General features: G+C 42.4%; 1 protein-coding gene across 3 annotated transcripts in view; it reads left to right on the top strand.

Moving 5' to 3' along the window:
• Window positions 1–14,974, top strand: part of NRP1 (neuropilin 1) — a 117,213-nt gene that overhangs the window by 2,520 nt on the left and 99,719 nt on the right. For all 3 annotated transcript variants that reach the window (XM_052805954.1, XM_052805943.1, XM_052805934.1), the window contains exon 3: window positions 1,580–1,754. In XM_052805954.1, the coding sequence (XP_052661914.1) occupies window positions 1,580–1,754 (175 nt within the window). The remainder of the gene's footprint in view (window positions 1–1,579; window positions 1,755–14,974) is intronic.

The raw sequence follows: 14,974 nt of genomic DNA, 5'->3' as shown, positions 1-14,974 counted from the left end.
GCTTACAAGAGGAGGAAAAGGCAAGATTCCCTGAGAGCCCCAGACAGTGAATTAGCAAGATCACCAGTGACAGCTTTTGAGCTTTGAGCTGCAACGCCTTTTGTTCTGGTCAGAGGAAAACAGCCTGTTCTGCAAAGGCAAAGCAGAAATAAATAATAAGATGGCCTTTCCCAGCAACATGCTTAGCAGTATCTGGGTTTTAACCATACACCTGAGTACGTCTCGTCCCCTTCCCTCTTAATTTATGGCAAATAATTTCTATAAAGAGTGTAGCTTTATGCATTTTTGATGTGCGCTTCCTCATTCGTTTCCATTTGACCTGTTTTTCCTACAATAAAATCCCCTACATTTATAAATTCATGCTGAGAGCAAGGAATGCCATTTTGCTTTCACAGGCAATGTATTAGATACAGCACTGCAGCCTGTATACACCATTATTAGGATGTAGTGATACACAGTCTTGCTTTTTAATGTGGACATTCTTCCTGTCTGTAGTTTACTGTCATATTTTATTGCTCAAAATTAAACAATCAATGTGTGGAGAAAGTTTTTCCTCCCTGAAGGTCTATAGAAAGAAATCCATAGTAGTAAAAAAGGGATAACACAAACCTGCACTGGACAGTGAAGTGAGTGACTGCGTAGGTTGGAGTTCTTGTCCCTTTTTATTTTTCCTATAAACCTTAAAATGTAACCCTGACAATGCTGGCCAAATGAGCAAGATGCAGCATACCACATTTCACAGTCACACTTGGTGATTCTGGAAACTTTTGCAACTATTTTGCTATTAGAAATAAATCTTTGTTGTTGTAGGGGGGAGGAAGGGATGGAGGGAAGAGGAAAGGATGTTGTTCTGCTCCATTACTTTGATGCAGTCTCCAAGCATGAGCAAACTTCCTTGAAGGAATAAATAGTGGATGATTTCTGCTTCACTAAAACCACTTTGTTCTCTGCTACCCTGGGTTTGAAGAGCACAGATAGTTTCAACCTGCCTAGATTTATGGACTGATAAAACAAAGGGAGGGTCTGCTGCGAATGAGCTTGGATCCACCAAGACAATCCCAGTGGTCAGTGACACAGACCAGGCTTATCCCATAGCTGGGCAGGGGGTCAAATGGCATCCTTTTAGGTCTTCTCCCAGCTTTCCTTAAAACTTCATACTTAAGGAGATTATACTTTTTGGAGACAATTGTGTCTCAGACACCCTTCTGAGCCAACATTAACACTGTTGTGAGGATGCAAGCTTTTAACACTGTAAGGGGCACTGTTTGCTCGGGGCGGGGGGGCTTCTTGAAAGAGTACTGTTTGGAAATGAGGTACCTCCTGCTGCCTGTCCAACTGCTGGACTTACGGATGGGCACGCAGAGGCAGGCCTCTTCCCTCCTGTAAAATGTAGCAGAAATGCCTTTGTGTTAAAGGCAAAAGGATGCAGCGAAAGTTTGCCTGAAGAAGGCTGCAAACCACCCCCCATCACCCCCCGCCCAGCATTCCCACGGTGGTCGGCTGGTTCGCTGCTACGGGCTGAAACCAGGTGCTTGCCGGGGGGAACTGAGAAAAGCCGACCTGTTTGCTTCCCCTGCAGATAAATGCGGCGACACGATCAAAATTTTAAACCCCGGGTACCTCACCTCTCCCGGCTACCCGCAGTCCTACCACCCCAGCCAAAAATGCGAGTGGCTGATCCAGGCGCCGGAGCCCTACCAGAGGATCATGATCAACTTCAACCCCCACTTCGACCTGGAGGACCGCGACTGCAAGTAAGTGCGGGCGCCGCGCTCCGGAGCGCCACGGCGCCACCTGCCGGCCCGCTGCCGCCGCCGCCCCGCGCCCGCGGATCCCCCGCCGCGCTGGGCTCCGCGGGGCGCCGCGCCGCGCCCGGGGCCGGGGCCGGTCCCCCCGTCGCTGCCAAGGGGCTGCGGCCGGTGTTTGCTGTGGCAAGACGCAGGAGGCGCTCAGCGGAGCACCCTTCGGGGCGGGGGGACGCCAACTTTTGGAGCTTTATAAAGTATACTTGAATTCTCTCTGCCTGATGGGCACGCAGGTGGATGACGGTGCTGATGCGCGTTACAGGGGCCCGATTAGGGTGAGGCACCGCTGCATGTTTGTTGGCCTGCTTGCTTTTTTGAGTAAGTCTTTGGAGTTTTAAAAAATAGTCCCCTTTCATTTTGTATCCCCACAGCTACAAACTGCCTACGGCAGAAACAGGCAATTTATAAATTGCCAAATCCTCTTAACGCAGTTAGTCTGGCATTTACTCTCACCCATTAAGGGGCAGTGGACTGCAGGACTCACAGTCGTATTTCCCCCTTTCTCCATTTGCTGCTGATTTATAGCCAGTAGCTCTTCTTTCCCCTCCTCCTGCTCTACAGTAGTGCCCTGAGCAGAGGAAGGGGATAGCTGAGGCTCCCTTTGCTCGCATTCCCTTTGACCACCTACTTCCAAGAGTGGGAAGGCGAGTCAGAGCCTCCCAGAAGCTGTTCTCCACTTTTCCCCAAATCTGTAAACCACATAGCTTGCACAAGGCAACACAAGGTCAGATCATTCTCTTCTTCAACATGCCCTCTAAGTTCAGCCTACTTCTTTCACGAAGTGATTTGTTTCATTTAACTTCATTTGTTTCATTTTAGTGATTCGTTATTTTAAAATTTCTTGAGTATCATGGTTTTTTCATCCACTTATGACAATTGCAAGAGGGAGTTATTTTTTAATCAGTGCTACCAGTCAAGGTTTCCTCTGCATGTCAGAAAGAGATTAAACTCAATAGCCATTGGTGTTTGGCATTTCATGGGAGTAGTTGAGATTTTACAGGATTTGGTCCTGTAAAATGATGTTCAGCATTGTCAGGAGTGGTTGTAACAGACCAAGAGGTTAGAATGCTGGACTTAGAGAAAGAGAGCAATTGTACTCGAGCACTTAATTTTTACCATGCACATCTTTGTTCCTATTATTTAATAAATTGATTACTTAGATCACAATTATTGATTTCCCTTAAAATGAAGTTCTTTAATGATGCAGTGTGGTGCTTAGCTGCTTTTTTGTTGTTTTTTTTATAACCTCTTATACATCAGCATTTCCGTACCATAGTTGAGTGATAATGCAGGAAAACCCTATGCTCATAAAACTAACCCGTTTCTTCGTTAAAATGAGTTTTTACTGTGGTGTTAGAGCCGCAGCTCATATTCATGCCATATGCTCACACGCTGACTTCCCATTCTTTAATTTTTAATTTGTTGTACTCAGGCAATTATTCACTTCCCTGTGTCTTCTTGATACAGGTTTTGCTTTCGTTCTGTGGGACAGTGCTAATGCTTTAAAATGTTTGTCTGTCTCTCTTTGTCTCTTACATAAAGATTAGGAAATTAAATCAAGCATATTTCAGTGTCAAATCCTTTTTGCTCCTTGCTAGAACACATGTTTTTCCAACGCTGTAAAACCAACATGGTCTTTGACAGCAGTAAAGTGGTGTACAGCATACAATTATTTGAAGAACAAGTAATCTTTGTGGCATAGTGTTGTGCTAAACAGTGCTAGACTGAGCTGAACTGGGTCCAGGGAAGGGATTGATTCCCTAACTCTCCATTGCTCCCTTCTCAATATTCATTGTCCACTCTTCCCCCTGCATTATTTCTTCCTCTGAAAGGGGGGCCAATGAAGTAATGAGATGGTAGTGGGTGCAAGGAAGTCTCTAAATAGGGTTGTTTGCATTGTCTTTGCAGTGTGCAATGGTGATGACTTTACCATTATTTGGTCTATGCTGAAATGCTAATCTTCTAGGCTAAGCTAAATTACTCAGCTGCTACTTCACTTATATTTAAAATTGTTCTTTTTAACTTGAGAGGGATTGTATTTGTGCCAAAAAAACTTAGGACCAGAATAACAGAAAATGATTTCATCAACAGGAATTTGTCAACAATCTCTGTGGTTTGAAATTTCAATGTCTACTTACAAAATTCACATTCCTTGTACCAAATATTGGATACAACAGGAGATTAACGCAATAAAACATATCACAAGATTTTTTGGTTTTGCAGCTAAGTACATTTTGATTTCCTAATATACTTAGTTTATTAGCAACTCGGTCTGCAATCTAGAATTGTGCAATTTAGGTTACACTCTAGTTTATTGAAAGGTTTAGCACTGGAAATTAATAAGCACTTAAATATGAAATGCAGATAGAAAATGAGAGATAGGGGAATTCATGTCTGGGAACAAAAAATGCCCCATACAATTAGAGTAGACTAGAAGACAAGATTAGTTTGCTGGCCTAGCTCCCAAAATCCTCTTTATAATGCTGTTCATTGCATCTTAGACCTCAGTTAGCGTTGAAAACAACTTTAATAACAAGGACCCCCGGAGCCCAGGGAGGGAAACAATGTGACTTTGGAAAGGTTACCTTCTTGTTCTGTAGTGCCAACAAGAAAATCAAGAGACCTTATCTAACTTTTTAAAATATTACTCTGTATAGAGGCCTAGATGTATTGAAATGTAAAAGTGGTGAAAGGTTGATTCTCTGAGGAGAATCAAAAGCAGCAAATTTAAGCACTAGCTGTACTGAAGCTGTTCCCAGTTAGTCTCTTTGTATGTTAGGGTTTGGAATGAATTTTAAAAATATGCCCTTGATTTACCTACTTATTATGCTACGCTTTAATGAATAAGTATTTCTCAAATGACTCTTAATACAATTCATATATGTATGATTTTCTGACAATCAGAACCATTTGAGTTGTTTTAAATTTCAAGCAAACATGATGAAAATTCCTGTTTTTCTGGAGGCATTCCAAAGGGCTCAACTTTCACAGTTTTGAAGAATAAAGATACGCAAATAATTAAAAATATGTTCACACAAGCTAGGTTCATCTAATAAAAAATCTTCTAGCCAGAACTACTGAACCAGCATAATGGAAATACTGGTTCTTGACAGGAAGTATACAATCATGTCAACCACAGATTGTTATCAAGGACATACATAATGAAAAAATACACAGTCTCTTTTTAACTTTTAACTTTAATGAGTGTTATGCCTCCTCTTCAGGAGGCCAAGAAACAGAAATTATGGTTGTACTTCAAGAGAAAAGTAGTTTCTGTTTGCCATTTTGCCTTTTCTCAAGCAAGCCCCAATAACAGCCATGCATTTTTGGAGTCAGGAACATGGTTAAAATGAATAGAAGAGACAAAACATATGGCTACATATTAGTTTAAATGCTCCAGTGTTTGTTGCATGTGGTAAATGCTTTTCAGCACTTAGTGCAAGCTGTACAAGTCTCGTGTTGCTGAAGTATCCTACTGTGTAAATGTAGCCATCTTGAATCTAGTAAAACTTTATACCTAGATAATAAACAAGAATGTCACTGATACAGTACTTTGAATTTATGGAACTTTTCCGGTTTCCCAGCAATGCACACTATCAGCATGATAATTTATAATGGTTTGTGACAAATGTTGCTGAGCAAAGAGGTGTGTGGTTACATTCAGATCAGATGTCATTATCTAGGGAGCAATAAAAATTTCACAGACACTAGGTTAAAAACATTAAGAAAATGAATGTGAAGCTTCAGAAGAAAAGGGCTTAAGAAAGGTGGAGGGTTGGGTAGAGAAAGCCCAATAGTGGTTTCCTTACTGACAAATTATTGACTTTGTTGCCAGACTTGACTGTATTGTTTTACAAGGTTTTTGTAGATATACCACACAGCACAATTGTTTTATTGGCCATCATTTATAGATGTAGAGAGTAAATATCATCCTTGCTTGACAATTATAGAGTGTATACACAATGCTGTCGAATCACTTGCAATGGAAAAATTGCCCATTTTGGAAATATTCACGTTGTGGAAGGAGAGATGTCATAGATAATTATTCTTTATATTACATTTACCAGAGAGTAGTTACACTGATGAGATTAGAGCTGTATAGAAATTGCAGTCAAGTTATAGAATACAGAGCAAAAAATACCTATGTTTGTTTATATAGAAGAAAACAGCCCCTCCAGATCCTTGAGTAAGGAGGAAGGCATAGCTATCCAAACCTACAGAGTGAAACTATAGCTCCATGGAACTCCTATAGACCTTAATGATGTTAGAAACCCATCCATCCATTTTATTTCTAAATAATGTCAATGGATTTATGCTATAAATCTGTAGGTATAACAAACTGAAGCTGGTAAAATAAACAGGAGCAAGGCAAGCCACGGCTCAGCCTTTCTTTAGTTTCTGCAAAGTTTAGGCTTTCATTTACTTTTGTCTAAATCCTGATTCCTATTCTTCCATGCAGCGAGGCGGGCTTTGTGCAGACCTTGTGCCTCGTGTTTCTCTCATGCAGAGGCAGTTTTAGCCCTTTGGGTTGAGCCGATGGGAGTAAGAGGAGCCCCGGATGGCACTGAGCTGCTGTGGCAATGCAGTGGTGCACATGGCCTAGCTGCCTGTCTAGAGGAAAACTGCCTGTAAAGGACATCACTGGGCTGCCTGTCAAGCCCTGCCTGTCAGAAGGGTCCTGTCAATGGCTGCACACATGATAACTGCTTTCTGACTCCTTAGAGGTGCGGCTAGAGCCTAGCTCTGGGCTTACCAGCCCTGAACTTCTCCCACAAACTGCCCCAAGGACATCTCAGGTGTAATGGAGGGTCTGAGCCCAGTGCAACCCCATTATCGTTGAAAGTGATGGGAATTTTGCCCTCTGCTTCCACGGAGCTCTCTCTGGTGACTCTTTTAAGTCTGTGAGGAGAGGTGCAGCACAGGCCCTGTGGGACTGGTTTATGACTGTATCAGTTGTTTTGATGGCAAATGTCAGTCAGAGCTTCCTAGTTCCCTCTCCCTCTGCTGCTGTTGAGCATGGCAGGCAGCGAGGTTACTGCAGCTGACAACACGAGGTAAGCAGCAGAGCTAGCAAAGGAGCAGATTCGTTCAGGCCTGTGAGAGACAAGGACCAAATTTGTCCATGGTTGAGCAGAGAAGTCCAAAGGACCCAAGGCCTCTGAGCTTTCAGACAGAAATATGGTTTTAATGGCTTGGCCCCATTCCTCTGGGCATCAGTGTCAGGCTTTTAGCAATTTGCCTCAGGATGAGGTACCCAAGCCAGGCGGGAATGCCCCCTCCTCACCTGCTGAGGGCAGCTCCAGAAAGGCCCATGCTCCTGTGTTTGCTCTGATTTAAGTTAACTAAATCACCCAGCCCACACACCTTGAGCCGCCCCACTCATGTACTTCACTGCAGGAGGTTGGCAAAGGCCTGAATGTCTTTCTGTCAAAGCCAGGCTCCATGCAGCTGTGAGTGGGATGTGGGGCTCAGCACCGACTGACCCACTGGGAAGGCTCTACCTGGGCCAAAGGGGCAGCATCTCCACCCCCTTGTCTCCCTCAAAAATCTGTCCCTCAAAAGCTGTTTGGGGTTACTGAGAGATTATTTGGGAGTACTAACGGGATGAAACGGACCATCCTTCATTCTGTCCCCAAAACAAGAAACAGGTATTTTTGGCATAGTTTAGGATGAGTTGTTGCAGTGGATTTGGGGGCCATGTGATATCTCATGTGTCTGGGTGCACTTTGAGGGCATTCCTCTACTTTATATAAAGCACCCGAAAGGCTTTCGCGGGGAGCGTGCTGCTAGACTTCAGACAGCCCTGCTGGTGACCATGGCTATTCGATACCCTCTGGAAGGCTACATTAAACTGTGCCAAGGGAAGGAGTCAGCCCAGAGACTTCGCAGGATCAGAGAAGCAAAAAACACTTGTTGCAGTAGACATGGAGCATGTTACCACACAGACACACACACAAAAATAATACTTTTTCTTAAATGAAAAGTTCTGGATCATGAAAGTATATACAAGTATGTGCTCTTTGCTACAGGATTCAGCATGGCACACAAGTATCAGATGCAAGTACCTAAAGATAATGCTCTTATTTTGTTGTGCTTTAGAGACTAAATAAGAGTTGAAAGAAGTTGGAAATTATATTGGTCTTCTGATTATACAGTGTAATAAACTGACTCTCTTGTTGTTTATTCAAGCAGTTAACTCTTGTGAAAGGCTCTATTGTCAAACTGTTTAACAATTCTTTCTTAGAGTAGCGGTTTGAGTTTTCTCAGGAAAAGGTATTAGGGAGACCATGACCAAACTGCCTGGTCATAGCTAAAGAGTCTGTGCTGGCCTCCCTTCAGGGCTGAGGTGTTGGATGCAGAGCCTGGTTTTGTACTCTAGGTGTATGGGTGCATTCCCTGGCACAGTAAAGTCTTGACTTGGGTCCCTGTACAGTAGTGCACTAAAATTATAATAACAAACATATGCAGGTGTTTCTGTTAATCCAGATAGTTAAGTGACCTATTGGGAGAATTCTGTCTTGATGTGCTACAACCAGATACCATTCAGACAGGAAAAAGTTTGAGGGTCAAATATGGATTCCCATGATCTTAATCCTTCATCCTTTTTGTGGACAGAAGTAGACAAATCCAGACCAGAGGGCTGAGTTCCTTCTAAATTGAAGCCCAGAGTCGTTGGCATTAGCCCCATGAAACACTCAATGTGTTTTCAGTCAACCCCACCCTGCTCTCCTCTCCACCCCCCTCTCTTCTGCTAATGTAATTAAAACAAAAACCTATGTGTTGCTGAAAATTAGTTTCTTAATTATAGCTTATTGCAAGCTATAACATTGGATCATAATTTGATAATTATGATACAGAGATTTTTATACAGCTGATGTAAAACCAAATTCAATTATTTTCTTTTGTAGTTTTTCCAAAGAATGAAATTATGTCTGAAAACAGGATATACATGCACTCACATGTATATGTCTAGACTTATATATCACACAGAACTACTTGGGTATAGGCGTATGTGTTACATGAACCTCTCTAAGACTGCGCATATATACATTCATTTAGGCATATAGTATAGATTTCTTAGTTTACGTAGAAGTTCCTAAAGTAAATCTACTAATTAAAGCGCTAATATCCATCTTAAGGCTGATAATTAGGTATAAAGAGAAAAAGAGACAGGATTAGTGTTCAGATCATGTTCCAAATGCCTCTTAGTTGGGTGTTTGTAATCAATCCTGATTGCAAGAGGCAGTGGTTTGGCAGAATAAAGAATGAAAAAGGCTTAGCCCTACTATTTTCCTGTTAGTTGACTTGGCCATAGTATTTAGGTCAGGATCCAGTGTCAAACAAGGTAATTTTGTCAGCCTTAGTGATCCTAATAAAACATATAAAAATATTTTCTAATGATATTTTTTCAAGCTAAAAACTCTCTTAAGCTAGAGAGTTATTTTTATCCAGAAACTTAAAAAGTGTTTTCAAGTGAACCACAGAAAAGACTTTGTTCTCCTGGCCTCCATCCACCACTGACTTCTGAAATCAGGTCTGAGTTCACTATGGGTCTTTCATTGCATTGACCTTGGCACTTTTCTCACCAGGCCACGGTTTTCCATCACAAAACCACACAGCTTGGTATAATGATTATTTCTTTATCCCAAGTAACCAAACAATTTTTTAAACAGGGTGACAGATTTTCCTCTTGCACTGTGGGAAGCAAGCACCTGGCCATTTCCAAATAGAGTTTTAATGAACTTCCTGAAGGAGATTTGAGGGAAGTTTAATAAGTCACCTGCCAACTTTTTGGGAGCATAGGTCATTTGCTTTTCTGTAGGAATTCACAAAAATGTGAGAATAACCCCCTTCCCAAGTCCTAAACTTCCATGGAGGAAATTGATTTTCATGGGTAATATCAAACATTTTTGAAAACGTAACCTCAAAAAAATCAAATTTCTGGTTGTTTCTCACACATAAGGTACTGTGAAACTCTGTGATCCACAAAGCTGGTTGTGAACTGTGTGAGCTTTATAATAATTCATTTAAACAGAAAAGGATTGTGCATATTTAAACTCATCTTGCATGTTAATAGCATTACAAGTATTTTACGTAATGCTATAAAATGAAGAATTTAGATGGCTCAAAAGGACCATTGAGAAAATATCTCCATATGTGGAAGAGACAGCCATTTGATGTGGTGATTTCTTCCAGAAGAAGCTATGCACATCCCAGAAGCACAATAACCAGCTGTTGTATAGGAGAAACTGGGCGGTTGTCTGCTGCCTTCCATGCTGATGTGGAGCTGTAGTGGCCACATGCCCCATGCCTCCCCTAAATACAGATGGGCTGAGCCTCACACTGAATGAGAGCCTCGGTTAATCCCTTCCTTACACTCCCAGCAGCTGGGGCTCCGTTGCATATTTGCACTGTGGGCTGCTCCGTGCCCTCATTGAAGACACAGCCCATCAGAGCTGTGGGGTGGGAGGAGGGTTGGAGCACCCCACTGCAGGGGTGGGCACACACTGCCCTCACAGCTCAGCCCTGTGCTGGGGCAGTGCCCCGCTGCTTTTCATGTTGGAAAAGAAGCTACAGATAGTATTTTTTCTTTTCTTTTACAACACTCCTTCTTAATTGGAAGTTAGTAACCTAGAGAAAAATAGAGAGGTCTGTTCACACCTGTGTGATTATTCTGCCACAAACTTTGAGAAATGCTCCCTCACAGCCAAAGTTTTGCTCATCTTGTTCACATAAGCAGTCCCGCTGAAGTCAATTAAAACAACAGACTCACTTGTGCAGGGCTAATAGTCAGGACATACATTTATGGCACTACACAAATTAATAATTACTTTTTATAACAATGGATTTCAGATGCTTGCAGATTAGTTTACAATACAGTAGAAAATTCAGCTTCCTTCTTTTTTGTCCCTTCAATTCATAAATCACCATAAATAAGTTATCATTTCTTCTCCAGAATCTTAGCTCATAATAGTGAAGGTTTGGGACAAGTTGCTAAGTGCATGGGTAAGAATCAAAGTTTGCCTTGTTATAGGATCTTGTGCCAATCTGTCATTAAGCCAGACAACTTCTACTGACTTTCCTCTGATGTATTCATCTGTAACAAGGGAAGCAGATCAGCAACTGAGAAAAGCTTTAGCTGGATCACCGTGCAGAAACATAGGCTATGCTGCCTATTTCCATAGCGATCACTCCACTTTGCCAGATGCAAAATGAGAGGCTTACATCCCTCATGCTAAAAACCCTTCTTAGAGGAAATCCTAGGCTGTCGCTCCATTTGAGTAGCTTTAGTTAAGTCTGGAAAAATATGCAAAGGTAGCTCTTAAATAAAAGTTCTTTTTTTCTGTTTCACAGCCATCTCCATAATCTGTTTTGGAGACAGAGGCATAAGACGTATTAACATGGCAGGCATATGTTCTGATTGCTGAGTGTTTTTTGACATTCCCACAAACCCCCTGAGACTTTGTGTCACAATTCTATAAACTTTATCTATTTGTATATTCATATCTGGGCTTAAATCCAAAACTTCTTTACATGCATTTACAGCAGACAATTTAGGTTCATCTCCTTGTATTTCAGATGGCAAGCAGTTAAGGCAGGTACACATTTTAACCACTCTATATAGTCTAACATTCTAATGCATTTCAAAAGTTTTCTGTTGTGTTTCAATAGCACATACACTATGTAATGTAGGTATATAAAATAGATACAGTACCACATTGAGCTGGGAAGCAAGTGAAGACAGCCCCGCTGATGCCAATAGTGTTGCACCTGCTAATAGCTCAAACACAAAATACCGTAAGCGTATTGTATTATATTCCTTACTGGTTTCCATTTTCATTTATCCTCCACAGCTATGGCCTTCAAACAGAATAATAGCCTTCTTTATCTAATTTCTCTGACATAATTTTCAAGTTCCTTATTACTCTTGAACAGTGTAGCTAATAGTGCCCAAATTGCTTCTTATTCTTCCCATCATAGCATGTCATTATTCAAGAAACCAGTGCTCTTCAGCCTTTCCCACATAAATAGCTCTCCCCCAAACTAAACTTAAAACTTACTTCCAAGAGCCAGTGTCACATTTCCCAGACAATTAGGCTCCTTCTACTGGCTATTACATTTTTACTTTGCACATTTTTACACTTTTTAATTAAGCATACCTGTGCACTCCTTGAGACTTGTATCTTTACCTTCTAAAGCCTAGTCTTCATACATTGATTTTTGTACTGATTAATGTTTTCAATTAAGGTTTTGTTTGTGTATAGTTAAAACAATTCAGCATGCACTGGGGGTTACATATATTCTAGTATAAAGATGTCTTATGTCAGTACTTTGCAGAATAAACCTTGCTAATGTCAGCAGTTTGTAGCAGGGACTGTACTGCTTTACTTATAATGGTTTCTAAACTAGTATAGCTGAAGTGTCTGTAAAAACACTGTATAGACCTACTTTGGTGTTGCATAACTAGTCACAAATGCTAGTAGAGGTTTTTAGGTACTGTATTAGCTAAATTTGTTAGCAAAAATTAATTAGATTGCCTTACTGATTGCAAGTTGCAAATTGCAATATAGACATACATATATATATATGTGTATATATATATGCATATTGGGGGACTTACTGACACATCCATTTTCTCCCAGCTTTTACTCTTTGAACAAAAGCTTAGGCAAAGTGCCTAAGCTAATCAGTTCCTCTGCCTGCTGTAACTATGCTTTCCAGGAAGGTTTTTTTTTTTGAACTTGCCTCACTAGGCAGCTAGATAAATTACTGTGGTGTGACCTTCAAGCACCTCGCTTACTCCATGGAAATTGTCCATATGCACACTCTCACCCCGTGATATTCCATATGACGTACAAGGTAGTTTATCCCTTCTCTTAGTTATTCCTCCCCCCACCCCCAACATTAGAAAGTAAAATATGCTCATAGGTGTGACCACAGCTCAGCTGATGCTCTGAAATCAAACTCTGAGTGCTCTGAAAATAAACATCTGATCACTGGGTAACTTTTGCATGTCCCCATATGCTCAGCATGGAAAGGAAAATATATCCTTCCTTGCCACATCCCAGCTTCAGCTCTTTCTCATCTGAAAGATATCAGATAATTTTGATTTAAATACGTAAAGAAAGGAAACTCTTTTTCATGGGCCATATTCTTAATTTGTCCAAAGATCATTCTACTGAAGTTAGTGGAACACCAGTGATTTATATCAGCTGAGTGAGGAGCTGACTCCACATTTCTACAGTTCCCTAGTCATTCTCAGAAGAAAGGCTAGTATTGTAGCTGAAATGGTATTAACTCAGAGTGAGGTCAGTTAAAGTTTTGCCATTCAGCATGATCAGACCTTAATACTCAGGTAGAATGGGTAGGAGCTTCTTAAAAGTAGGTGGCATAAAGACCAAAGTCCTTCTGTCATGTGTACAAACCTTTCCACTAACTGCTTTAAAGAAGTACACAGGATTGGGTGCTAGGGCACTGTGGCTGTTTAAAGTGCTAACAGTCTCATACTGCTTGATCTTGGGCCAGTCAATCATCACCTTTGTGCCTCAGTTTCCTTAGAGAGGATAACATTTCTCTGGTTTGCAAATATCTGAGGATGCACTCATTAGTGTTTGTGAAGTCCTTAGAGACTGCTGGGTGGAAATGTAGTGCTGTATAATAGTTATTTGCCATTGGTTTATATTTGTTCATCTTCTAGCTGTTAATTTTTTTTAACAATATACTGCTGTGTAAAAATGCATGTGGCAATCTTTCGACTTTCAGAGAAGTGTTATCCAAACAAAAATAAAGAATAGGACTCATGCTCACAAGAGACACATTATCCGTGATGAGAAGAATCTATAACAGACACAGCACTAACTCAAAACTGAGCACCAAACAGCATCCAAATGCAAGCAATTTCAAATGTGTGCATATTGCCAGTACAAACCCAGGCCATTCTGCAAATGCAGCGTCCCCCGAGGAGTAGTGAACCTAACAGCAGCAATGCTAATGGCTGTCTTCTCATGTGCAGCGAGGGAAAGCAGCACTTTAGAGCCGCCTTGGGCAGCTGTTAAGTTATTCATTCTTAACTTCTATAAAGCTGTTATTGGGTGGAACCAGATGACACAAAGATTTGGGGCCTGCTCTGTCTGCTATGGGGGGTGTCGTGGCTTAGGCCCAGCCAGTAACAAAGCACCACGAAGCTACTCACTCACTGCTCCCCCAGCCCACCCCGGTGGGATGAGGAGGAGAAAACATAAGGAAAAGCTCGTGGGTCGAGACAGCTCACTCACCACTTATGGTCACGGGCAAAAGACAGGCTCAACTTGGGGAAAAAAAAAAAATCAATTTAATTTACTACCAATCAAATCAAAACAAGAATAATGAGAAGTAAAACCAAACCTTAGAACACCTTCCCCCCACCCCTCCCTCCTTCCTGGCACAACTCCACTCACAGTTTTCTCTCCCTTCTCCCCCCCAGCAGCGCAGGGGGACAGGGGATGGGGGTTGGGGTCAGTTCATCTCACGTTGTCTCTGCTGCTCCCTCCTCCTCAGGGACAGGACTCCTCACTCGTCCCGTGCTCCACTGTGGGGTCCCTCCCACGGGACACAGTCCTCCACAAACTCCTCCAGCATGGGTTGTTTCTGTGGGCCGATCCTCAGTCACAGACTGCTCCAGCATGGGCTTTCCCAGGGAGTCACAGCCATCTTCGGGGGCATCCACCCGCTCCGGTGTGGGGTCCTCCCCGGGCTGCAGGTGGGCATCTGCCCCCCCCGCTCCCCTCCCTGGCCTGGGGGGGGGCAACCTGCCGTCTCACCATGGGCTGCAGGGGCATCCCCTCCTACAGTGCACCTCTGCACGCTCCTTCACTGACCTAAGTGTCTACATAAGGGGTTTCTCTCACGTTCCCATCTCCTCCCCTGCTGCAGGTTCCCCTTCTTAAATCTGTTCTCCCAGAGGCGCTACCGCCATCACCGATGGGGTCGGCCTGGGCCAGAGGCGGGTCCAGCTTGGAGCTGGGGAAGCTTCGAGCAGCTTCTCACAGGAGCCACCCCTGCAGCCCCTACCCCACTACCAAAACCCCACCACACAAACCCAAAACAGGAGGGAACATTCCCCATTCTTGCACACAGGGTGAAACTCTGGCTTCCTTCAAGTCAATAGCAAAATTTCTCCCCAATCTCAC

The sequence above is a fragment of the Harpia harpyja genome, chromosome 1 (assembly GCF_026419915.1).
Source record: "Harpia harpyja isolate bHarHar1 chromosome 1, bHarHar1 primary haplotype, whole genome shotgun sequence".
Classification (NCBI taxonomy): Eukaryota; Metazoa; Chordata; class Aves; order Accipitriformes; family Accipitridae; genus Harpia; species Harpia harpyja.
The sequence above is the reverse complement of the archived record's forward strand: the minus strand, read 5'-3'. Positions and strand labels throughout refer to the sequence as shown.